This window comes from Ascidiella aspersa, chromosome 1, assembly GCF_963924565.1.
Source record: "Ascidiella aspersa chromosome 1, kaAscAspe10.2, whole genome shotgun sequence".
Classification (NCBI taxonomy): domain Eukaryota; kingdom Metazoa; phylum Chordata; class Ascidiacea; order Phlebobranchia; family Ascidiidae; genus Ascidiella; species Ascidiella aspersa.
In genome coordinates, this window is record NC_139447.1 from 34,135,701 (window position 1) to 34,161,670 (window position 25,970).

General features: G+C 37.5%; 3 protein-coding genes across 5 annotated transcripts; 2 read left to right on the forward strand and 1 right to left on the reverse strand.

Annotated features, from left to right (window-relative positions):
• Positions 1-3,938: 3,938 nt before the first annotated feature.
• Positions 3,939-5,528, reverse strand: LOC146169924 (gremlin-2-like). Its single transcript, XM_083390834.1, has 2 exons — positions 5,013-5,528; positions 3,939-4,670 (listed from the first exon to the last, which is right to left on the reverse strand). The coding sequence occupies exons 1-2, from the start codon at positions 5,403-5,405 to the stop codon at positions 4,482-4,484; spliced, it is 582 nt and encodes a 193-aa protein (XP_083246960.1). The 5' UTR covers positions 5,406-5,528; the 3' UTR covers positions 3,939-4,481.
• A 4,189-nt stretch (positions 5,529-9,717) lies between these two features.
• On the forward strand, positions 9,718-17,020 carry LOC146169925 (eukaryotic translation initiation factor 3 subunit D-like). The gene is made up of 10 exons (XM_083382080.1): positions 9,718-9,864; positions 10,765-10,902; positions 11,469-11,741; positions 12,326-12,496; positions 12,932-13,156; positions 13,906-14,041; positions 14,340-14,476; positions 14,778-14,923; positions 15,328-15,529; positions 16,561-17,020. Exons 1-10 carry the CDS (start codon positions 9,742-9,744, stop codon positions 16,675-16,677), a joined length of 1,668 nt encoding a protein of 555 aa, XP_083238206.1. The 5' UTR covers positions 9,718-9,741; the 3' UTR covers positions 16,678-17,020.
• A 1,274-nt stretch (positions 17,021-18,294) lies between these two features.
• Positions 18,295-24,651, forward strand: LOC146169926 (uncharacterized). 3 transcript variants are annotated; one of them, XM_083383022.1, is made up of 14 exons: positions 18,295-18,333; positions 18,988-19,038; positions 19,693-19,753; positions 19,822-21,429; positions 22,091-22,183; positions 22,363-22,467; positions 22,623-22,742; positions 22,857-22,973; positions 23,144-23,319; positions 23,449-23,572; positions 23,637-23,756; positions 23,837-23,930; positions 23,997-24,074; positions 24,475-24,651. In XM_083383022.1, exons 2-14 carry the CDS (start codon positions 19,004-19,006, stop codon positions 24,633-24,635), a joined length of 2,892 nt encoding a protein of 963 aa, XP_083239148.1. In that variant the 5' UTR covers positions 18,295-18,333; positions 18,988-19,003; the 3' UTR covers positions 24,636-24,651. The 3 variants fall into 3 exon arrangements, with proteins under 3 accessions (XP_083239148.1, XP_083239152.1, XP_083239140.1); XM_083383026.1 differs by lacking the exon at positions 18,295-18,333 and adding an exon at positions 18,379-18,578; XM_083383014.1 differs by lacking the exon at positions 18,295-18,333 and having other exon boundaries at positions 18,379-19,038.
• Positions 24,652-25,970: the final 1,319 nt, after the last annotated feature.

Below are 25,970 nucleotides of genomic sequence, written 5' to 3' on the forward strand. Positions count from 1 at the left end.
AAAGTTAACTCTCCGTAAAATCGCAACATCGCTCGGCACTCAATAAATGCGATTTTACAAACGAAAGCGGCGAAACGCGGCTTTTTTCGCCCGCATTAGGTCATGAGTTTTCCCAAAACGTGACCGGCGAACTTGATAGATGTGCTGCCAAACTTGACAGTTGGCTCTTGTGCTGTTCTAAATTTGGACGCGCCGGGTACGAATCGGTAACGGCGGCGGCCCAAAGTAGCCTTTCGCAGTTGCAAAGGTCAGACAATTTCGAGCGGAATTGTTAACGATTTGTATGTGTGCGCCGAATTTGACCGATTTCCAGAAGACGATAAGAACTACAGAACAGCCAGCAATTTAACGACGTGAAGTAACGTTAGCCAAATCCGTGACCTAGTCTCTATACAGTCGTGCAGTATAATTGCAATAACATTGCACCCTGAAGATGGGCGTTGCTTTCAACATGTACACAAACACGGTTTTCTGCGTGCTTTTTTGCCCGCACAGTTTGCTATTCCAGTTGCGTTTAAATGGAAAGTTTCTTTCATAAAGTAGCGCAATAGAGGTGCGTATGTAGAATTGCAGAGCACTGTTTATAAACATAAACGCAATCAATAGTTTGTTTTTTCTATAGCCTGCCCTGCTTGCATCATTGATCGACAGATTCGGTGAGTCTGCAATGGCTTTCGGTGTACTAATTATACGTAAGCCGTAATCGTTGGTCAAAACGCAGCTTCAGAAGCGCTAGATCACAGTTATTAACACATATATGTGAGTGTACCTTTCACAGAATAAACTCAATCAATTCACGTTATGTTTTGTTAAATAAAGTGAAAGCAACAAGATAATATCTCGTTTCATTGGCAGGCACCTTGTGTTTCTCGAGTCTCAGTCATCACGATAAAGTTGCCCATACCCAACAGGCAACTATGATTTCAATATAATCCTTACTCCCTGAACATGCTACTCACAGACGATTTTGCCATAGTTGTGAGTTCAAATCGCATCCCCGCCTAGTTGTTTTATGTAATTTGACTAAGTTTTGCACAAAATATGAAAATCAAAATGCTTTGGGTAATTTTTGTTTTATATTTATTGATATATTACTGACATTATGTTTGTTAGGCACAATGCATAAACAGCGTGATTCATGTTCCTTCGTGTACCCAGTCGATAGCTGGGAAAAATAAGTGAATTTATGAACAAATTAAAGTGGTAGACTTGTTTTAAAAAAAGCTGTATTTTTTCAATCTTTAGTCGGAATTTTACCAAAAGTTAACTCATTTTTTTAAAAGTAAGTTCGTAATACTGCCATTTTCCCATATACTTGCGACTTTTCAAAATCTTTGACGGCTGGTTTGTCTTTTCCCCGGAATTTGCGAATCGGTAAAACAATGTGCACTTCCAACAATCAGCAAAGTTTCCTATTCAATCAACTCACCGCGGAAGCGCTTTTAGCGACCGGCAACGTTTGGTGGCAGTCCTTCAACCAGCATCAACAGATTCAGCAGTTCCAAACATCTGCTGTTTTTTCGGTTTCAGGCACAACCAGCTTATCTGTCTACACCGGTAGCATTACAACAGGAGTGATGACCGGTTTTGCAAGCGTAAAGAAAATCGCGCCTAATTGCTTTTCGACACCAATTTAGGTCACTCAGGATGCGCCGCGGTGGGGTTAACCTGCCCCAATTGGGTTAACGCCGCACCCCGTTATGTTCAAACATAACTTTCTTTTCGTCGATTACCGCTTCATGTCATCGGGCTATTTATAGCAGGGAATTTGGGTAGAAAAATTGTTTCGTTGTTTAATAATTGCGTCATATAATTTGGTAGTCCTTCAACCAGCATCAACAGATTCATCAGTTCCAAACACCAGTTGTTTTTCCGGTTTCAGATGCAAAGAGCTTATCTGTCTACACCGGTAGCATTACAGCAGGGGAGAGATGGCCGGTTTTGCAAGCGTAAAGAAAATCGCGCCTAATTGCTTTTCGACACCAATTTAGGTCACCCAGGATGCGCCGCGGTGGGGTTAACCGACCCCAGTTGGGGTTAACGCCGTTCCCCCGCTGTGATTCACCCATGTGAGGGAATCGCGCGCGCATATCTCAGTTGCACGTGACCGGTTTTCCACGTCCTGTTTTTCGTCGCAAAATATTTTTGTTTTTTCGGCAACGTAAGTTTCGAGTGATCGTTTAAGAGGGAGACCTTCCGAGTCGATCTGTTGGGGTCATTTTGAAAGAAATTTTGCTTATTTTAGTAATCTGCTCGTGTTATGGTTTGCGGTCGATTTTTTTGCACTTTATTCTTGAAATCTTGCTTCGCGGGTTCTAAGGCCATATGCGGTAAGTTTTTTAAACCGGTTTTATTTCCTAGAAATTGCGTATAGTTATTTTCGGACGTTCGTCCGAGTAAAACGACATACGGCGGTATTTTTCATGAGTCGCCCCATTTCCATCACTCACGGCAAAAATATTCGGTTAAAAATTTTGATGGTTAACATAGTTTTTTGCTGATTCTTGGTGGGAGTGTCTTAGCTTTAGTGTGGAGAATATTGTCGTGTTGCCTAATATGTCTACAATGTTGTGAATAACTTTGTCTGCGGGTTTATAATTGTAACCAAAAATCGAAAAGGTCATATTATACATGATTCGGCATTTTAGTGAGAATGGAACTCAAAAGTCTAGGACTTTTTACGGCATCATAAATCACATATGAGAATGCTAATGGTGTACGCGAAATGTGCAGAGATACCTTTTTTTTAATTTCCAATAATATTTTTATATCGATCTCCTTCGGTAAAAAGTTGCAATTATATAATCACAGAATTGTTAACACAATATTTTGTCGGGCAAGTTTCATTTTAATGTAAATATATTTGCACTCAATTAAAGAATACGATAGACCAGTGGTTCTCAACCGGGGGTCCACAAAACGTTTTTAAGGGGTCCTAAAAAACTTTTAAATTAAATTAATTAAAGCTGGGATATGTGCTTAATCACGTTCTTGGTAAGTGATAAAATCACATTGTAACATGTTGTAAATCGTATTCAGTATGACGTAACACTTCGATTGTGATCTAACACAAATAGATTGTAAAGTGAACGGCAGCATTACAAGAGTTCACATGTACTGGACCTAGGTTTAACTTTATGCTATCGTTCGCAAAGATGAACACAACCACGCATTTCAAGACTTGCTTCGTAGATGCAGCAGCAAATAAAATAAACGTGTCATAATAAAGCAATCTGGTGTTTTCTGTTTCTTCACTCAACATACGGTGCCCTACGCGGATATACTGAACTATTAAAAAGAATTAAACGCACATATTACACCAGAAAATGTAAGGGGTCCGCGACTATTTGATGACATTAAAAAGGGATCACGGGTACAGAAAGGTTGAGAACCACTGCGATAGACTATTTCGCAATCTGTGTGTTCATAGTGAAATCTACCGAATGGTTTGACATTTTTTTAACTTCGCAATCGCATGAAACTGAACAATTGCAAAAAACTCACTACAGGTTTTGTTAATTTCGTTATTATGTTAACCTAACGTGTAAATGTTGACAAAATTTAAGTCAAAAAATAATCGCCCATAGTTATAAGCTATAATGTTTGGTACCCAAAGTATTGTGTTTTGATAAATATGCTACCGTTAAAGCATTGTTCATTCTTTGGAACAATTGTGAACATTTATAAGAAAGGTTTTAGCTTTACTGGAAACGTCCTTACGGCACCTTTTCCTTAACGATATAACATAGGTTTTTTAACGTGGCATTATTTACGATTTTCGGTATTAAGATATCTCCTAATGAATTAGTTAAATAAATGTATAGTCCCTAAAGTTTTTTTTTTTCTTCTATCTTTTTCCGTCACAACTCTTTAAAATAAACGGACATTGAAAAGTTTATGTGGGCGTTTTTTTATTAAACAAAGCGGAACGTAGAGAAATCACAGCAGGACGAATCACTTTGAAGACGTGTGCAAAAAAAAGAACAAAAACAAGAAAAACCAGAAATGGCGACACGAAGGTTCGCAAACGCAAACCGAAGGGGGCGAAAAAGTTTGTGAAAAAACGCCTCAAAAATGATTCTTTGGCGCTGCGAAAGCGCCGCAAAATTAATTTGGTGCGTCTTTGATGAGAAGCAAAAGTTCAATCGAAAGTTTTGCCGCTTTTTGGGTGATGTAAGACCTCCCCAGGATCGCGTCTGCTTGCATAGTAGGCGGAAACGACCGCCTTCAACTGTCCGTGGTGTTTCAGAAGTGCGGCCCACAACCAACCACCACCACCATCATCATCAGAACACAGGCATTTCTTCTGACCTCGTGTCGCCGTCGGTAAAAACAAACGAAAACGCACAGCGCGGTGCCTTTTCAGGGAATGTGCAAAATAACGTAAAACATGAAACAGTGGTTCGCTGGGCGACGGATGGGCTTTGCCGGGCGGCAAAACGCTATTTGTCCTTTGGTTTTCAGGGCTCTTTTCTCTTGCTCTAGTAGAGAAGACGGCAGGCCATGTTGTCGGACAGGCACTTGGCGCACATGCACGACTTGGGGTAGCTGATGTAGTAAGAAGGATCGAAGCCGTCGCGGCATTTCAGCGTGAAGCGACGTACCCTGACCTTCTTTGGCCTGCAGATCGAGCTGTTGGTGGTCATGTGTCGCGGCGCTACGTCGGGAATCTAAAGATAGAGCAAAAGGAACGTTAATCACCGCTTTCCAGGGCGCCGTTTGAGGCTTTAGCCAGAAGTAATCAGCGCTTTTGAAACTCGCTCGCCGATTTTCGACCTTTAATTGCTTCCTACAATATGATTTAAGCGCCGAAAGGCTTAAAGGCGATTTCTACAAAGTTTACAAGACTTCGGCATAAATTTGCCTTACATAGGTAAACCTTATGTAAGTTTTTACAGTGCATTAGTCGTGCAACTTTTGTAAGTGACCCGGTTTAACAGTTACTGCCTTTCTACTATAGGTAAGGCTAGTTTTACTATAAAGCTAAACGTTTTAACGGAGTCGGATCTCACCTGAAAGGTTTCGCACATTCCCTTGCACTGGGGTACGGGAACAGTCTTGCTGTGACAGCCTTCCTTGGACAGTGTCATCGGCTTCCAGCTGATGCCGCATGTCTTGCACTTCTTTTCCTTGGGCTCGCTGACCCGGTACATCTCGGCGTCGGCTTCGTCGGCCGATCGCGTCAAACGGTTGAGCAAGGTTAGAACGAAAGCGCGGGAACCGATATTGAGAGGCGCTCGGGATGCGCGTATGTTTCGCTTGCTCCGGACCGCTACAGGCTCCGGCTTGAAGCGGGAAAGAACGTCGTCGAACTCTCCGCGGCTCTCGGCGGTCCCGACCCCGGCCAAAGCGGCTGCGACCGCCAGGACGAAAAGAACAACTCCGGTGCACTTTTGGTACTCCATTTTTTCCTTGAATCTGCTGCTTTGTTTTGTCAATATAGACGGCTTGTTGCGGTTTGCTATTCACTTGCAAAAGCCTGCGTATCCGAATTCCTTTTTAAAGCTGCTGCTTGCTTGCTGCTGCTCGGACTGATTTGGGATGACTGGTGTTTGGTCGGCGGTGGCCTTATATATACCCGAGCGCCGCTGATGAATCTACTGATGCTGTTGTCGAAATGGCAGCGCGCGCTGATAAGACGCGACCGCTCGCGCTAGCCGCCCGTAAATAAATAAACCGACGACGACGCTGAGGACAAGACGGCCCGAAGTCCTTGGGCCTCCCGCCGCCGCAATAATCTGACATTTCCCGCACATCGAAGAAAGAGCACCGGAGCATTAATCATTTATGCAAGCGCCGCTTTCTTTCTCTCTCTGAGTCTCTTCCAGCAGTAGGCAGCGCGCGAGAAGCCTGAAGGCGCCTTTTTCTCACGCCGACTTACGCACGGCGTCGTTACGCACGCGACGTCGTTACGCATCGACGTGCCTCCTTTTGTGAAAGTGAATATCAACGCGACGCAAGCTCTCGAGTTATTTCCAAATCGCAGCCACCTTTGAGAACCAAAGTCTCGGGTCAAGCGCGTTCACTGAAATTTCGTCGGCGCAAAAATGTCACAAAAACGCTTGATTTTCGCCTGTTTTGAAAGTCGATCCACTAAAATAGTGGCCAACTGACGTTGACGTTTCCATGTGCGCAATACTTTGGCGATAAGAGGCCGTGAAACTAAGAATAAGTGCATTCGTTGCTTGAATGTCGTGCGAAATTGACCTTTATAACTGAAACTATCAAGAGATTTCGTTTCGTTCTTTTTAGGATTTTTTTTACAAAAAACACTTTGCCATTAACTTTAGGTGTAACCAGCGTATAATCTCTATACATTTTATCACGAATATCGCATTTACGCAACTTTCTGTTGGATGTGACGCGAATGGTCAATTGCGATTTATTTTTAAGAAATAATTTTGAAATTATTTTTACATTTGTTGTGAAAAACAATTCATTGTATTACTGTGGAAGCAGGTACCCTATCTGAAAACATAAACCATGTTATTCGCGGTAAAACTTTCTGCCGGGGTTAAACCTTAAACATTATGATTTAAATCATTTTTAAAGGTTTACATTTTTAACTGTTACTTCGTGGTGCTTCTTATGCTTTCAGCTAAATCCATTTTTCTGAGGTTTTTGATTTCCCTTTAGGTCAAACGTTAAAAATTTCTTTTCGAGGTATTTCAGTATTTTAAGGCTTAGCCGTTAAAATCGATCCGCACGCCATATATGGGCCAGTGTTAGTAGCAGCAGCGGCAGCCTGCTTTACCGCTGGCAATAAACCGCAAGACCTCGCAAAATTTTGTGACCCAAATCTGTTGCCACCGTCCATATACAAAGGACGGGCGACGACGTTGCTCGTGACAAACCGCAATGAACCGTAAACAGCAATCAGCCAATCAGCGACGAGCCACGTGACTTTGGAACGCGGTGAAACGTCAGTCGATCTTCAGGGTCGCAAACAAGTAGAATAATCTAATGTACAGCCGTTCGTGCTGTTTGGGATCGTATATGGCCTGCACAACACGCAAAGGCACGACCCAAAACAAATCTTCTTGGTTTAACGTGGCAGGCTTGTGGTGTTTGGCTTTGTTTTGCGACGCGTCGTTTACTGTAATCCCCAAAAATCATTTCTCCCTTCTTTGACGCCAATTTGGGCGGGTTTCGATGCGGATAAACGACCAAGGTAATTAGTGTCGTGCAGACTAACAAGCTCTTTAAGTAAGGCATGTCTGCATCACGCCTGGTTTGCTGGGGCAAAATATTTTGCAGTGGCGAGAGGGGATTACCTTTCCCACCAGGAGAAATACCTGGTATATAGGGTCAACGGCCGAACAGCTAACCAACCTCACACCTCATTAGTTTGGCCTGCAAATGAGCCATGATGGGAAAAAAGGAAAACAATGCTATTTATTTAAGAAGATGAGCCGTGTTATGCTAAAATCCCATACCCCATAGTTAGGCCATTTTTTGAATTGGTAAGCATAAACAAGCAAAAGGATTTAACCTATTCGTGTAACTGTAACCCCATAGGGAGATTACGCAACACGTTGGACGTTTTTCACACGTGCGAATTTTAACATGCCAAACCTTACAGAGAACTAATTTGCACTATAAGAGACCTCGAGCGCCACCAAACGAGTGCCTGCCTTTGGTGCACGAAAGTCGAACACATCTTTTATTTTACGTTTCGTAAAGCCTGCGAAAAAGCTGTTAACATCAATTATGGCCCTAAGCTATTAACACCAATTACAGCCCCAGTTAAAGCTAAAATTATTTTTGTTATTTTAAAATGTTTTTCAATCATCTCAATAGCTGAACAAATCTTAGTAGCTGACAATACCCCTAAGAATAGGTCTACCAGTCGAATTCAATCGTCAAGGCCTTTACTCAGTACAATTGAAACAACGTCGTTTATTGCGTTGTATTTGATTTTGAACATTTTAATAAACTTTGAGGTAATTAGGCGATTCTTATTAGAAATGGATTAACTGCAGGAAAGTTGTATTTAAATAACTTTTCTTACGGCATTCTCAACTGTGTTTGTCGGAAACGGCTTTCGGTCTATACAGGTCATGGGCCAATAAATCAAGAACAGGAGCCCAAACTCCCCAAATAATTTTAAAATGTGGGTATTAGTACATTATTAGGCATAATGTTTGTTAGATGAAAAACTAAGCTAAGCTTTTTGGTAAATTCAAACTTTACGACACTTTGTATGAAGCTCAGTAGGCTCTGGATTTTGATAAGTATTTGTATCTCCTTCTTTTCACGTTAATTAGGTCATAAAAACTTGAAAAGCCTACAATATTTATTTCAGGCCAACTAGCCTTAGTCTTTGTAGGTAGCCGGACCACGACTACCAGCCTTTAGAGTTATTCAGGCCTTTAAGAAACAGTTTGATGGCCGGTTATCTAGGTTTAAGAAGGCCAAAAACCTTAAGAATTTAAGGTAGCCTATAATGTATATGGAAGACGTCCTAGACACGATCTTTTTCCGGGACTTTTTTCTGGGAGTTTCCGGTGTCTTGCCCGTCATAAAAAAAAATAAAAATAAAAAAACCCTTCTGTTTCTATTTTTGTTTTGTTTTGTTTTGTTTACTGGGCACATTGTAAGTATATTTTACAAATAATTGTCAGATTTGTCAAATTACTAAAAGAAAGGGGAACACAATTTTAATAAAATTGAGACTATTTATTTCATTTTTTGCGTGAACCAGTTTGCTTGATATTTGTTATGTTTTGGTACAACTAGATAAAATAATTATATAGATATGTAGCGTTTTTAACTTTTGTTAAGGTCGAACATCGGTCACCCCAAGCGCTGCATGCCGGTTGCGTCGCTCAAGCTATCAACCTAGTTTCCGCTCCGTTTATTAATTATTATCGAAATGAATCCATCTAATTTTTAGTTCAAAATATTTAATTTTGATGTTAATGACTTGACATGAAACAGACGTGCTATAGACTTGGACTTGTTATTTATTGAAAACCTTGGACTTCAGTTATTTTGCAAATGGCCATACTGGGACAGTCTTTTATAAAATGACTTATTTACAACACTGTTAACAGTCATTTAAAACTTCTTTCGCGCCTATTTCAGCGACGGGCACTAAAAATCAAGTTACAATCCTTACAAATCAATTTTTTACATGGAGTACTAAAAATAAAAAAAGAAGTGATAAATGAAATGTAGTCTACTTTTTCATAGATAAGTCTGATATTATCGTGTTGCAACCGCTACCTGATTTTAAGTGGAATTATTGCTACTCGTCAGGTACTGTTGTTCTATTTGTTTGGTGTCATAAGATTTTCGTTTTCGCTGTGATTTTTATGCCTAATTGTTACGCATGATTGGTATATGTTAAAACGTCAACTAGGTAGCATTTTTACGAAAAAAATTGTTAAAAAAATAAATTGTCTCTGCATGTTTTAGAAGCCTAAATAAAAAATAAATAGTTCCTGCAATGAGTTTGAAAATTATGGGTAGAATGTGCATCTAGATACTGCGTACTTTTCATGTTTATGCCGCTTGATTAATCATTCTGCACTTCTTATTATTACCGTAGTTATTGCTTTCCGCACAATTTTGGAAGTATGGGCACGTGTGTTGCGTAATCGAGTTTTCTATTTCATACTATAAATTTAGTGTTTTTTATGGCTGTTTAGAGTAAATATGTCGTTTTATAACTATAGTGAGTATACCTAAATAATTTATGTTGTTTTTAAGAATCCCTATTGTGCTGTAGTTTTAAGAATGGCCAAGTTTATTCCGCCTGAAATTCAGGACAATGCAAATGGATGGGGACCAGTTCATATCCCAGAGAAGTTTAAAGATATGCCATACCAGCCTTTCAGCAAAGGCGATCGCCTCGGAAAGGTTTGTTGTGCTATGCTTAATATATTTAAATCACTAATATTTTATGGAAAATTTTGGGAATATGTATGTATTTATTAACAATGAACAGTGTAAGATTTACTCCAGTCTATGTTCTCCATGTATTCTTCCGATAGTGTTTTAATGAAGTGGCACTGGTCTAGATTCTAGACTCTAGAATCCTCCCACATTTTCTTGCGGTGGTTTATATTGCTCACATTATTTGGGTTAGGGTGGGTCAAGTATTATTATTATATTTATTTATTCTCCCAAATTTATTTGTTTATTACAATTTGACTTGGGGTAACACTAATTTACAGAATGATGAATGGTCGGAACGCTTACAGTATTATTATTAAATATAATAACACTTGACCCACCTTCACCCAAACGCTAACCCCCTAACCCAAATATTGTGCGTTGGTTTAATAATTGTTTTAACGGGGTAACACTTAAATTAGTGAACGTTCAGATCATTCTGACCATTCATCATTCCGTAAATTAGTATTACCCTTATTTAAAACCCGTTACTTCACTGTAAAAAAATGGTAGGCTTTTAAACGAGCAATTAAGAAATGTGCATATACTAGGGTTCCTCTTTTTCCCGGATTGTTTCACTCTTAGGTAACGGGACTATAAAATGAAAATTCTTGGGAATCCCGACGAAAAAAGTATATATACCTAATTACGTATTTATGATGTTTAAAATTATTTTATATTAGCTCCAAACATTTAGTTAAGCTCATTTATGTTCTTTAGTGTTGCTTCTGCAATCTTACAAGTTAAATTAAGTTTTTCCGCTTGTAAGTGCAAATAAAGCAACTTATGCAACGACTTCAATAGGTTTGGTAATATTTGTTTTGTTTATATCAGTTTTTTACTGTTTTTTTACCTTTGTTATAGGTGTCTGACTGGAGTGGCAACACATACCAGGATCGTCGGTTTATGAACAAGTACAACTCACAATTTGGTGGAGGAAGCCAATATGCCTATTTCCATGATGAAGATGAAAGTAGCTTCAGGCTTGTCGACAACACAAAGGTATACTTTATATGCAATTTTTAAATCTATTTTTTAGGTTGTGTGTTTTGCGTTTCTGTTTCATATTCAAAGAAGGATATTTAGCTACTTTTTGGTTCCTGTGAAGTTTGCCAAACAGTATTTGGTTTTTCATACCATAAATGAGTTTTTCTGTATACTGTTATGCTGTTAACTAGGAAATATTTCAAGTTTACCAGAAACTGAAAAAAGCATGCTATATTTATATGCGGTCCCTAAAGCCTAAAAAAAACATATACAAACTTATGAAGTTAAAGCTGAAAATTTGTTTTTTTATTTGTTGCAAATTAAAAAATAAAATTTTTTTTACATCCCAAAGCCTTTGTTTAATTAACATTAATGAATTTTCATAAATTTAATAGCACTTTAAATTAAATTTAAATGAAACTTTCAAAAGTCAAAAGATTTGATAAAATAGACCCATTTCTCTCTCTTCATTTTACTCTGATGATGGCCTGACCTATTTTCAAAACATTTAAAAACAGGGAAACATGTCAATTTTATTCCATATATTTTGCTTCAACTTATCATCCAACCTTTCTTTGCAGATCCAAAAGCCCGCCTACCAGAGAAACCGCTTCCGTTTCAACCAGCTTCGTCAACGACAGATGCAACAGCGGCAGCAGCGTGAGGCAGGGGGCGGGGTCTCCAACCAGAAGACGCTCACCAAGCTGGAGAAGCGCAAGGAACGGGAGCGTCAGCGCTTGCAGCGGAACATGCAGCGACAGTACGGACAGAGTAAAATCAGGTGGAAGGAAAGGCAGCTGCAGAATCAGCAGAAGCGCAGAGACGCCTCGGTTACTGTGCATGAAACTTGGGAGGTAAGTTGTTTAAGTCCTTTTTTTCTTTTGTGCGTGTTTTAGCGTTTATATCTTCACTTGTATTTTTACATTGATGATGGCATGAGGTATTGCCGAAACGTTTGTAATCGCGAAATGTTGATTTTATCCAATATAATGGATTTAATCTTTTTATTGAAATTATTTATTAAAAACAACCTGTGTACTGTGCTCCAAATATTTCAGCTTATTTTTGTTATGTTTCCATATGTGAATGCTTCTTTTCTTAGGATCTGTTTGTAAAAGTACAAAGTTTATTTTGGAGGCCTTTTAACTGACAGCACATTTTATGATTTGTGCGTCATGTTGCATGACATCATAAACATCTTTAAATAAAAATACTTTGTTTTATACTGATGATAAAATAAACACCCCTAAAGAATATAAAATTTTCCTCCAAAATATTTAAATTCCACTGTGTAACAATTGTCTATAACTACAACTGAAATATACATCATTAAATTGTAAATGCTTTTACTTGAGATCTGTATCTAAGGCATCTAAACTGCATTGTTATTTTTTGCGAAAAATGCTATTATTTTCTGCTAATGATTTTCGATCATTAGGTTCTTGAAGAAATGGATTTCAATCGTCTTGGCAAGTTGAAGCTTCCAGATATTGCCGACCCAGAAGACCTGTACACTTGTGGTGAACTTCTGCATTACGACAAGACCTATGACCGGGTGTCAGTCAAGGCAGAGAAGCCACTACGAAGGTTCAACAAGGAGTTCCACAAGGTAAATAGTTTTCTTGTAGATTTTCCTGAGATTTAATAGCATGTCAGATTGTTGTAAGGGCTTCAGTTTTAAATGTACTTGGAAGCTTCACAATCATAGACAGTATGTAAAACAATCTTGTATAAAATCTTTAAACATTACTAAAGAAAAACTATTTATTGTTTGTATAATTGTGACTTATATAAGCTACTTTGTATGTCACAAACCTGACAAAGCATTGAATCTAAAATCACCAAGGTTATATTATATTTAAATAAAAGTCCAGGCTTTTTGTATGGTTTGCTTGAAAATAATTATTGGCTCAAAGATTTACTTTCTTTTTTTTTACATTGTATAGTAAAATTGAACATTCCATCTGGTCTTAATAGTTGTTTTTTAACATCTTGTTTTATTGTGGTGAGTTTTTACCCTTTTAATTTTCTGTTACGTTTGCAGGTTACTACTACTGATGATCCAATCATTCGTCAACTGTCAAGAAAACCTGGCAATGTTTATGCGACCGATGCAATCTTGGCAACGCTCATGTGCTCGACCAGATCTCAGTATTCGTGGGATATCATCGCTCAGCGAGTCGGCAGAAACAAGCTGTTTTTCGACAAACGAGACGACTCCAACTTTGATCTTCTCACTGTCAGTGAAACTGCCAATGAACCACCGCAGGTATAAATAATGTTTGACAAGATTTAATCGTGCTAGGAATGTCCCTGAAATAAAGTAATATTGCCACCTAGAAAGTTACGGTATACAATGTGGAACCACCGCAGGTATAAATGACGTTTGGCTAGATTTAATCGTGCTAGGAATGTCCCTGAAATAAAGTAATATTGCCACCTTGAAAAGTAACAGAATACATGATGTGTACCGTCAGTGATCAAGTCTTCTTACTGTTAGTGATACTGCCAACGAACCACCGCAGGTAAAAATGACATTTGACAAGAGATTTAATCATGCTAGGAACAGCCCTGAAATAAAGTAATATGGCCAACTTGAAAGCAACTGAACACTCAATATGTAGTCAGTGATCAAGTCCTTCTGGGGTCGTACAGGTCAAAGATAACGACACATTATTTAGTACACAGGTCGGATGGGAATGGCTTATTGACATCATTCAGCCTAATCAGGATGATAGTACAAGCAAGGCCAGGCTAGAAAAACAACTAGCCTGTTGTGAGGTTCGACCACACAACTTTCAGCCAAACTAGGAACTTCGCTCTATCAATTGATTTATGGAAGCCTTGAAAGTATTGAAGCTTTAAACGCCATTTAATGACTTCATTAGCCGATGTGTTAAAACTGACCAATTAGGGTTATAGTGGTTAAAATCTTTACAGTCTTAAATCGAAAAAGATTTTGCTGGTTGCGGAGTAAAAACAATTAAAGACACAAAGTAACAAACTGTTTCTGTGAAGGTTGAAGAAAAGAAGGAACTCAATTCACCCCTCAGTCTTGCCATGGAAGCCACCTACATTAACCACAACTTTTCCCAACAAGTCTTGCGTCCTGGTGAAAAATTCAAGTTTCCAAACAAAAATCCGTTTGTTCAAGGTATGAATTATTTCTCCATTAGGCGTTTTTAAGAATTTCAAAGAAGTTTATACTCCTAATTATGCATAAGTCTTATTTCAGTTCATAATTTCAGGTGTTAGGTGTTAAGTGTTAGATTTATTAAATTAAAAAGGGTTATGGTTGATAAAAAATAACTATTTTGTCACGCCTATTGTGTAATACACACATTGTGTATTCTACATGTCGCAATCTACTATTTCCGAACTGCAAATGTAAAACTGAACTATTTAAGAAACTGAATTTCCTTTCCTACTAAAATTTGTGTTTATTCCAACAGAGGAGTCTGACAACATTGCATCGGTCGGATACAAATATCGAAAGTGGAATCTTGGAAACAACCTTGAACTTATCGCAAGAACTGAGCACGACGCTGTCATCGGACAACCTGGGAATGAAAGCTTTATTAACGTTAAGGTCTGTTATTCATTGCTAACTTTCCCAATTGTCTCTATAGATTACTTAAAATGAATCGGCTAAAGAAGTTAGCGACAAGATCAGCAAATTACCAATTTTGGCCAAATAGGTTGTTTTTCTTAAAATGTAATGGGCTGTCACAACACACAACCTCAAAGTCAATTTATTTACTTAGAGAAAAACAGAAGTTAGCCCTTAGAAAAAAGACCACTTAAACCTAACGAATAAAGAGTGGATTGACAATGACATTAATATGATTGAAATGTAGAGCATCTTTTTAATACAAGCAGTCTTTCTACAGACACTTAACGAATGGGATTATCATTACTGCAATGGAATTGAATGGAGAAGGAAACTGGATTCGCAGAGGGGATCCGTGTTGGCCACAGAGTTAAAGAACAACAGCTGCAAACTGGCCAAGTGGACGATGTGTGCTATACTGGCAGGGTGAGGCTCATTCTCACATTAATATTTTCAGTTCTGTAAGAATCGTAATTTGTCAGAAAAATAGCTGCATGTGTCTATCTTTGAAGCGAAGTCCGTGTAGTTTTTCCATTCAAAGCTGTGTCATTTAGCACTGTTTAATTTTTATATTTAAGAATCGTTTTTTTCTTTTCCTGCGGGATTGTTTTTGGTATCAGTTAAGGGTTAGATTTAAATTAATTCTGCCATAATTTCATTGAAATATTTTTTCAAGTTGATTGTTTTTCCACAGCATGTGTATTCTCAAAAAGCGGTTAGGTTTTATAATTGGTTGTTTAAACCAGTTGTAACATGTCGAGCTTGTGTACCTCTATCCACATTATTATAAAGTTCTTTAACAATAAACCCTATTTGATTTTTTCAAATAGATCTGAATACATGAAGATGGGTTATGTGTCACGTTACAACATCCAAGATTCCTCGCGTCATGTAATCATTGGAACACAGCAGTTCATCCCCAAGGAGTTTGCCTCACAAATCAACTTGTCGGTGTCCAACGCCTGGGGAATCTTGCGATGTATCATTGACCTTTGCATGAAACAACCAGAGGGAAAATACTTGATTCTGAAGGTAATGTAAATCAAAGTCTGTATTAAATGTATGTCAAGATGTCATTTTCATTAGTTGTAATCGATTTATCCTTGAAAGGCGGTTACCAGCAACTTATAAAATAGTAAAATACCAAATAGTTTTTTACCCATGTCTGATTTATTTTTTATTTGCTGATCTTATTTACATGAACTCTTTTGGAAAATTACCAATCTGTAACTTAGCATTTTTTGCGAAAGCTAATTATATGTCCATAACCTTTTTTGTTCATTAAAATTATACCTAGTTTCAAAAAGTTTTTTTTTCTGTAATGATGTCATTATCGGATCGAACGGCTTGTATATCAGATATCGGACAAAGGGGAAAGTAATGCGGAACAACGTTCCGGTTTAAAATATGCCTATTTTATGCCATGTACTGAAAACTGTAATTTTCGTCTTTTTCAATCACGTAGAATACGTGCAAAAATTATAATGAACTCTGAATAAATTAAAATGCTAGATATTTGACAACGGCAGTAAATTACCAGTGGCAATTTAGGCATTCTTATCTAATAAAACTACCAAAAATGCCACCTTAAGGCTGGTTGAATACTTGTCCTACGAATTAACCACTTGTTGTCCGATTCAAATCTGCCCCAAACTTGTGCCAAATACATTTTTTGCGAAGCGATATTTAAGCCAGTATTTCTAAATCGCCAAACAAATTCGTTCGGACGAATGAAGTATTGGACTTGCGTATTGATAGCAATAAATTTAGACGTTTGGATTGATAAATTAGGCCTGCAATTAAAGTTCACTATTTTCACCTCCAAATGATAACTATTCGGCGTTTTTCGGAAGTTTTTCGTAAAAATGATTTGTTGTTGTTGAACGCGCCAGTCACACTTTGTCGCAAAGTTGAAAAGTCGTCTCAAGTCTTGGAATAGTCTTTCAATTTAGTTTATGTCAAAGTGCCATTGTAATAGCATTTTTTCTACATACCGGTACTTGTGATTGTGTTTTTCATGAAAGTGTGTGGCAACCTTGAACAATCAAATAATTGATTCGTAGGACCCCAACAAGCCGGTAATCCGCTTATACAAACTACCATCCGGAACATTTAGTGATGACGAGGGAGAATCTTCCGAAGAGGAGAGTGACAGCTCAGATGACGAAGAGGAGAAATAAATAGGAGGAGGAAAATCTCCGTTTTCATTGCAGTCAAAATTCTCTGGTGTTTCTATTTGCTGATTTGGGTGTCAAAACAGGATAGAAGTTTTTTATTGCTTAATAAAGGGTTATTTATTTTTCGGGTTATTAGGAAAAGAAAACTGTTTTTTCGGAGTATCTTTTTTTTGTTTTGACCAAATTAAGAACTAAACCTTTGTGCTTAACTTGTTAACTACAATATTACTTGAAGCAATACATTTTTGTGCTGCTTTGTTGTGTGACTTATGATGGTGTGTTGTCACAAGAAATCTTTATGGCTTGTTTTGGATGTCGGAAATACAAATATACTTGCTCTCCGGTATGACGTTGTTTGTTTGATTTTAACTTAAACTCAGCAGAAAGTTTAAAACAACCAGAGAATCAAATTTTAGAGGTAGTTACCAAGAATTAAAGCTTTTGTCCGAAGGTGCACAAAAATAGAATTGGATTAATAAAAACTGACGATAAAACTACACCTGTTTTTAGATAGCTAATAGGATGTTTTTATCACTAGATGCGTGCGATAAGAAGAATTGATGCTACGTAGCAGTCTAGGTTATTGACTTGTACAATTCTGGCGGCATTGTTACCTTTACCGGCAATTTTTTACGTTAGTGTAATTAACCTTTATGATGTTATTATCGGATCAAACGGCTTGTCATTTTAGTTATCAGGCAAAGGTGAAAGTAATGCGGTTAAAAATGCTATTTTATGCCATGTACTAAAAAACTGTAATTTTCGCTTTTTTAAATCACGTAGCATAAGTGCAAAACATTTAATACCTTTATACCAATGTGCTATGCCCCGTCTAAATTATTTTATCTCTTACACTCTATGAACAAAAATAATTGCTTTTGTATCGCAAATGTTTTGTCGCCACTTAGTGGACTAAAAAAAGGACTAATTTTCAGTTTCGTATTTGCGCCCGAGATTGAAAAACAACCCCAGTTTGATGAAAGTTTACACGTAGGCTATAAATAGTGATACAAAACATTTTAAAAAGTTTGCAAGGCAAATCATTAAAACAGTTATTGCGGGAAATATATTTATGGTTATAGAGCAGGAGCTAAAAGGCGCGCGTTAGTAATTGAATTGCAGCCTACTCGACAAGTAAACAAAAAAATCGTTGTTATTTTACATTACAGTGCATGTGTCGAATCAGTTATGCGCCAGTGAACACATGTGGTAACCGGATGTATGTGGGGTTTGTGGGCGCTTATAAATACAATAATTATAACAATTAATCAAGAAAACATGCGTGTAAGTTAAAACACATTTCAAATGTTTATTTTTGCGCATTTAGCAACCTATTTTACATCATAAATGGAGAAAAGTTTGGGGACCGCTGGGTACGCCTTTTGACATGTTTTAAAAACGAAAATGGTCCTTAAATTCGCTTCAAAAGGTGTCAAAAGATCACACACGACAGGCTGAAAAGGGTTGTTTTCGTGTTGGGAATTTCTCAACGACTGGTTACTTTACATTGAGCGCAACTTACACGATACACCACGTGATCGTGCGGAAATGAATAAATGTGACGTCATTTCAACGAACGGCGCTGATTGGCCGGGATATTACGCCCCTCAACTCAGCATCGCGGTTCCCGAGAAAGGCAGCTCGTCCTCAATGATGAAGGTAAGTTTCTTTCTTGTTTATTATATTCACTCGTTTGTTGCTGCTGCGGAGCAGCGTTTGCGTTGTATAACGAAATTTTAACGTGAAGGGCGTTGCTATGATGCTTAGTAGTGTGTGGAAAGAACGCCGCTCCGCTAGCCGCCTTTCCAACGATCACAAATTGAAACTCGCGTTGTCATGACGTCATCTTTCACTTGCGTGCTATTTCTACACTTTTCGCAGCGCGTCATGAACAAATAGCCCTGGTAAATCAGCTAAGCACGCATCATACACGTTGCTCTTATTATTGCTTGTGAAAACGGCCCGTACCGCTTGCCGTTCACGATTCTTTATTAAAAAAAACGCCATTTTTACACCAATTCTAATCTTTTGCTTACCGTTTGAATGATTATACACATTTTCTAAGTTTTTCAAGCTTTTTTGGTTGATTTTGCATAGCCATCTAATTATTTTTTGGTTGTTATGTATCTTTAAACAAGCTTTCAAACAAAGTATCCTCTTCTACATTTGTTTGAATTGAACAATACCTACACCACTTGACAATGTACTATTTAGAAGAGTTATTCTATAAATCTATGCAATTCAACTTTAAGCTACTCTATGCTGTTATGTGTCTTATATCAACAACCTCTCAAAATCTTTTTTTAATGGCAGATTTCACCACGATGACATGGCTTTCAGTAACACCATGTATGGAGAATACGGGTATGACTAATCTTTGCCCATTTTTAGTCCTAAACATTTATATATCATTAGTATTTTATTGGATTTGCTTCATTCATAAATGTTCCGTGTAGTTTTTAGTGAACTAACCAACAACCAGATAAACGAGTGTCCATTATTACACCTGGTGCTCTTTTAAACATTTTGTCGTCGTATAAAATAAATACATTTAAATGCCTGTTGGCTGTTCGCTGCAATGTGTTTGCTCAAATTTATGATGCCCTTAAGGTTAAAACGGTCTGCATTCTGAGGCACCTTGGTACACACATAAGAATGCTTAATGATTTTTGTATGTACTTGAATTAGTAAGCTACACGCCTGAATATCGTAAAACAATTTCTGAAACATTGCACACTTTAAAATTTAGCATTGCGCAGCTGTGATTTCTGCAAAAATGCCCCAAAATGAAACTATATAACACTAACTAAAAATCAATTGATACATTTTACCTTGGTGATTAGGTGACATACTTACCTGCGATTTTTCAAAGCCTTAAAAATACTAAGTGGACAAGTGATACTCTTATCTTCTATGTTTTAATCAAAGCCTTGAAAGTATTAAGTGGGTTTAACAAATAAGTTGGCTATGTGTATGGTGTTGGTTCAATTTTTTTGATCAAGTCCACATATATTTCAGGGAAGGTAATATCCTTGAAGATTTAGTGAGTGAGACAAATAATGATTACTCATCGCAACCGGTATGTTAAATTGTGATTTATTGTAACATTTTGCCCACTATAAGTGTTACCAAACGTATTTGTTATAGAATGCTGGAGATGCCTCGGGTGGGTTCGATATTCTTCAGCAATCTTTGCGAGCGGCTGAAATATTGGGAAATGAAGATGGAGAACTTCCTTTTGATAGTTTGGGTTTTTCATATAACAGCAGCCCTTACCCAATAAGTAAGCCACTTAATAACCTGCCACCAACAGTTCCAAACAAATCGGAGACTAGCGGTTCTGAGAATTTCGACCCAACTCAGTTCTTTAACCTTGGGACAAAAAATTCTTCACAACAACCAACAATACAAACTAAAACAAATGCAATTATTTCAGAAACACAAACCGGCTATTCAAGCGAATTTCCCCAATCAGAAACCGTGCCAAAACAGCAGTTGTCACAGCTGCAGCAATCTACAAACACCAATCAGTCTAATCATGTTTCTCATTTTAATCCGTCTACGTTACTCGTGCCAAACCAACAGATTCAAGTTGCAACGCCACAAATAACGCCCAATAAGACTGCCAGCAACACTCAACAAAGCCAGTATGGTGTTTTCAAAATACAAATCCCAAACTCTAGCGGGACTTACTCGAACGCACAGGCCGTAGCTGTCAACCAAGACCAAAAGCTGCAGTATGTTGTCACAGGAAAACCGATTTCCACAAGTGCTGTAAGCAATGTGGTCATACAGCAAGGCCCAATTGTCACACACAATCTTCAAAGCAATGAGATGTCCCGCCGCAGTCCTGCACCTGTTGTGATACAAGCAAACCGAAGCCAACCAGTTGAAACATCTGTGCCACACGCCACGCTGGCAGTTCCTGCAGCTAATCAGGTTCAACCGACGGGTGTCCCGATTTACATCAACAATGTTGTTCCAGCTGCTCCAGTGGCTGCTGCTCCACCCCAAACAGTGTTGCCCGTTAATAACAGCACCCAAGAAGAACAAACTAACAAACTTGCGGCGTTGTTGCAAAGCAAAGCAAGCCAGCAGTCTGGAGCGGGAAATCCTGCCGTTTTAAAGATCGGCAATCAGACCATTAACATTTCTAATATAAAGGTGGCAAGAGCGCTGGCCGCCAACATTATACAGCAAAGAATGAAGCAGAATCAGTTGACACAAGCTAACCAAACTAAGGTTCAGAATGCAGTACCAAGCCAGCCACAGACTGTGTCCAATGTTCGAAGCATACAGCCCGCTGTTGAAAACCCACATAGTGTTCAGACACCAGTTCCAGCTCGTTATACGTTTTCACCCAAACCTCAAAACCAGGCTCCCCAGGTTTCCAACGCAGAACCACAGACAATTGTTCATAAACCCGCCCTTGCACAAAACGTATTACGCCCCTCTAATTCCCCGACACCAACTTATGTGCAAGTCGCTCTTCCAAAAATCAGCGCCAACTCTCCGATAAATCGAATTCAAATAGCAAGTGTGAACATCCCGATCTCTAACAATGGCAAGTCGCCAACTCCAGGGCAGGCTGTTCATTCTTATCAGGCTTCCCTCCCACCAAGCTGTTCAGTTGGATCTACAATGCAGACTGTGGTTTCCGCACAAGGCGTCCCTGCTAATAAGACAATGCTTCTTACTGCCTCGCAGCCTGCTAACAACTACAACAAAGACCGCCTGCAAAAGCTTCTGATACAGGTATTTTGTACCTTTTTATTCATTTGGTTAGAGGTTCTCAAAAAAGGGATGTTGCACAATTATCCTGGATTGAATACCAAACTTGAGTACAGTAATAAAATGCTTCCCGCTACTATTATTCCCTGAGTTGTTCATTTGATCTTATTATACAAACTGTACATACTGTTGATTATGATTTAAAAATCACATTTTTCCTGTGATAATATATAATTTATAAGCACTGATTTTATAGGACTAAAACGGTAAAGCTGATATTGCAAAAACACAAAAAAATGATCATCCTAAAAAAAACGTAGTATTATTGACTTTATCAAAATCTGTGGTAAAAAATGTGCTATTCACACCAGGCATGTGTCAGTAATTACATGTTGCCTAAATCATTAATAAGAAATATTATACTTGCAATTAAGTAATACCCCCATAGTTATTTTTTTTAAAGATTTAATGCTTTGTGTACACATTACACTCTTGTTTATATGTTATCTGAATTATGATTTTTTTTGTATATGCAGTCAAATTTTTACCTTTTTTGTGCAAAAATAAATAACCCAAATTCTAGGATCGCCAAACTTTTACAAGGAAAAAAAAACAAACTTCTGGCCGGAAAAAGTTTAGAACCGGTGCATTATGTGATTAAGTGAGTGTTTGTTGATTTTTGCAGAATCAAGCCTCGAAAGCTGTGCCAGCTGTACAACCTGCAATTGCAAAACCCACAACAGGAGATGTAGCAAAAGATTCGGCAACATCCGATCAGGTATGGAAGCTAAGTTTGTACATAAATGCATTTAATAGTGAAAAACATGCGAACTATATTACCTACTGGAGTATGTGCTTTGATATTTGTTGTATATCTAACTACAACCTCAATGAATTGTGCTCCAAATATTATTGTAAACTGTGTATAAAACAAACTGTTTTTGTATTTTGTTGTAGAAACCTGCAGTGACATATTTGACATTTCAAGTGGACCCTAACTTGACATATCAGCAAGTTGAACAAGTTCAGCAAATTGTTTCACAAAAGTTAGAGTTGTCAAAGGTAAGATAATCCAACTGTTATCCCAAAATCAGATCAATGTAGAATTTCCTTTTTGTAACAGTGAAAATATGACCCCTTTAACACATGTGTACCAAGATAGATTTCGTTGAACTTACCGAACTTCTGAGTAATACATATTACTTTTTTTTTCTTAGGTCCCTAGTCTGTCTAGAGAGCAAAAGCAGCTTCTCTCAGCGTTTCGCGCACAACTTCGCACAATGGAGACCCCAGTTCAGCATTACTACCTCCGAAATCCTCAGCTCTTCTTTCAAAAGGTAACTGATAAAACACTAACATGTATTTTATTTATTAATCAGTTTACAGTGGCAATACAGTAATTGCAACAACATCTTTTATTGATAGTCACTAATACGGATCATTTTTTATAGGTTTACCAACAACTGCAATTGGGCCAGCCTTTTGTATTGCGAATAAAAGTAGACAAATCTCGTCAGCAGCCTAGTATTTCTGCAACTTCAGGATCAGCACCATCTAACACTACAGAGGTATATATGCTTTTAATTACAAAATGAAAAAAGTTCCCCGTTAAAGTTTATACCTGCAATCTGACAAGGGTTCCAGACATGTTTCTTTAAAAAGAGGATTAAAATGTTAGTATTTAGGTTTACATGTTAAGGCAGCAACAGTATTTTACCACTTTCTTTTTTATTTGAAGGTAAAGGTTGAGCATCCAACAATTTCACTTTCCAACAACTCTCCGAGATCGAGTTCACCGAAACCCAAACGAGCTATCACAACAGTTCACACTCTTGCAAAGATCCTTAAGAGACCCGCTCCAGAGAAGCCTGTGGCTGTTAAGCAAAGCCCAGTTCCAGCTAAAAGACCATCCCTGTAAGAATCTGGTTTTCATACTGTTTTTTATATGCAATTATTTGTTGGCCATTATTAATACTTTAGTTTGGCCAAATAATATAGTTTGTGGCAACTTGTTGTTGTTATGATATAATTTTATGTTTGCAGGATTATGGAGCAACTTCAAAGAAACCAAGATTTTGTTTCTTCACCAGACTTTGCAACTCCATTTAAAAACACACGAGATGCTATTAGACGTCTGCTTCCCTACCATATATGCAGAAGTCCAGAGGTTTTTATTAAATTTTAAGTTGTCCAAATAAGTTCTGTGCTCAACCAAGTATTTTCAATTGCAGATTGATAAAAAAGACTTCACAGAAAGTGAACCACTGTTCGATACGTTGTCAACAAGATTAATGTCGCGAGTTAACACCATGTTTGCACAATACCATCGCTTGGCACTTCAAGAGACTACCGTAAGCTTCCAATTTAAAAAATGTGCTATTCTGTAAGGCTCAAAAAAGTAGTTCATCAAAATTATTATGAATATTTTCAGAGAGTTGAATGTTCTGCCGATGTTGTTTTATTACAACGAACCTACCTGCAAAACGAGCGTGCTGCAATCATGGAAATGAAACGTAAAATTGCAGGTGAGATTTCATGGGACAAAGCTTAAATTTTTTTTGAAACATTTTTTTACCTTTTTCGTTCTACAGAGGATCCAAGTGCCGTTAAAGATTACTTGACTCCAGATGAGATACACAAAAACCAATCCACTGTTTCCTTTCTTGAAGGTAACACTCATTTTGAGCAAACTGTAATTAAACAGACGAACCTAGAATCCTAGTCCATTTTATATAAGAAGATCTTTTTGTTATCATTTTAGTACAGTCGTTCAAAAAATAACTCTAAAATAAACTTGGCTCAATCACCTCTTTTGTTCCGAACTTTATATCAATTAATGCAAAAACAATGTTTGATTAGTCTAATTGAGTTGCATTCAAATAAACAAATAAAAAAAAAATTTAAGCATTTTCTATTACATATACTCTAAAAGCAAATAACGGTTGTATTGTTTTATTTTTCCTTAATCAAGGGCTGTAAAAAATGCAAGTATTGTTATTATGGCATTATTTTGTCAACAAACAGAATTTCACTTTAGATTTATTCTTTATTTTAATTTAAATGTTAAAGATGAAGAAAGGAAACGATCGCGAAGCGGCTCACTGGAAAGCATAAATTCCCAGCAATCGAACATAAGTGCGCTGTCAACGACAGAAAAGCAAAATCCTAAAACTTGTGTAGAACCTCCAAAAGATGTTTTGCTTCAAGAGGCAGTGCTGAGCATTCTTTGACACACAGATTGTTTTACTTGATGTGTTGGCCAAAGCCGGGCAAAGAAATGAAAAAAAGTTACAAAACCCAATGCGGTTTCTTGCCAGAAAAGTGGTTGTATTGATCAGTTGGACGGCAAATTATTATAAATTCGATTGTTGAATGTAAGTGCAAAAGTTTATAACATGTTTACTTGTTAGCAAAGTATTTGCATCAAAAGTCACCACAAAGCATTTTATTGTGTTCATGTTCTTTTACTTTTATGAATTCTGGAATTTTTTAAACTGGTAAAATTGGTTATTGTGCTTGATTTGGATTAATACGAAGAAACCTTGACGTTTCTGCTCGTCTTTAAATAATACCAAAGAAATACAACTTCCTTGCAAGAACGGAAAATGACACCCAAGTTGAGATAATACAAATAAAAAAATAATTATTTGTCGTGTTTGTAGTATGCATTGGAGAGTTGGTGCTACAGTTTATGATGTAACCTGAACCATTGTTCAATCATGTTTTCTATTCGAGGTGTTTTTGCACTGTTTTTGATTTGCCTTTTGAGCGGACAAAATATATGCATTCAGTTACAAAAACAGTTGGTGGTTGTTTTAGGGTGTTAGATTACGTAGAGTTGATAATGAGTTGATTATGTTAAAAAAACTGTTTTCGAGTTCGAAAGAATATATTAGTGTATCTTAAGATATTTGAAATGAGAGTTTGTTTTTTACACAAAGTTCACAACAATCGGGTTTAATTTGAGTTGTCTAACTTCGTAGCATGTTATAAAAAAAATAGTCATTTGTCAGGACTTTCCCATGGTAGTTCCCCTACACCTAGAGTATTTAATTTAAAAAAAGTTAAACATCTTTACCGCCTTAGTTTGAACTTTTGAGGTAGCATAATTATGACCCAACATAATATTTTTCAATAAAATAATTATGAATACCCTAAATATGTAAATACTTAAAAATTAAAAGTATTGCACATCATGCTTGAACAGGTAAGGTGAACCCACGTGTGTTTACAAAAATTACCCAGTTGTGAAACCAAAGCAACAAATAAGTCATTTTTAAGGTTATACATTAAGGTAAAATTGTCGACAAAAGGTGTTAAAATCCTGAAAAGCGTATGTTTTCCTCACTTTAAATTGACCATTCGGCGCTGGTCTGGAATACTACCACAACAAACATTATTTGGGTTAGGGTGCGGGTTTACATTTTGGAAGGTTAAGCAATATTATTAAATAATAATACTTGAGCACACTCAATCACCCTTATTCTTTGGGCTGTTGTAGGATTCTAGACCAGCGCAGTCGTTTTTCATTGGGTGGTTAGTACTTTAGCTACGATTGCATAAAA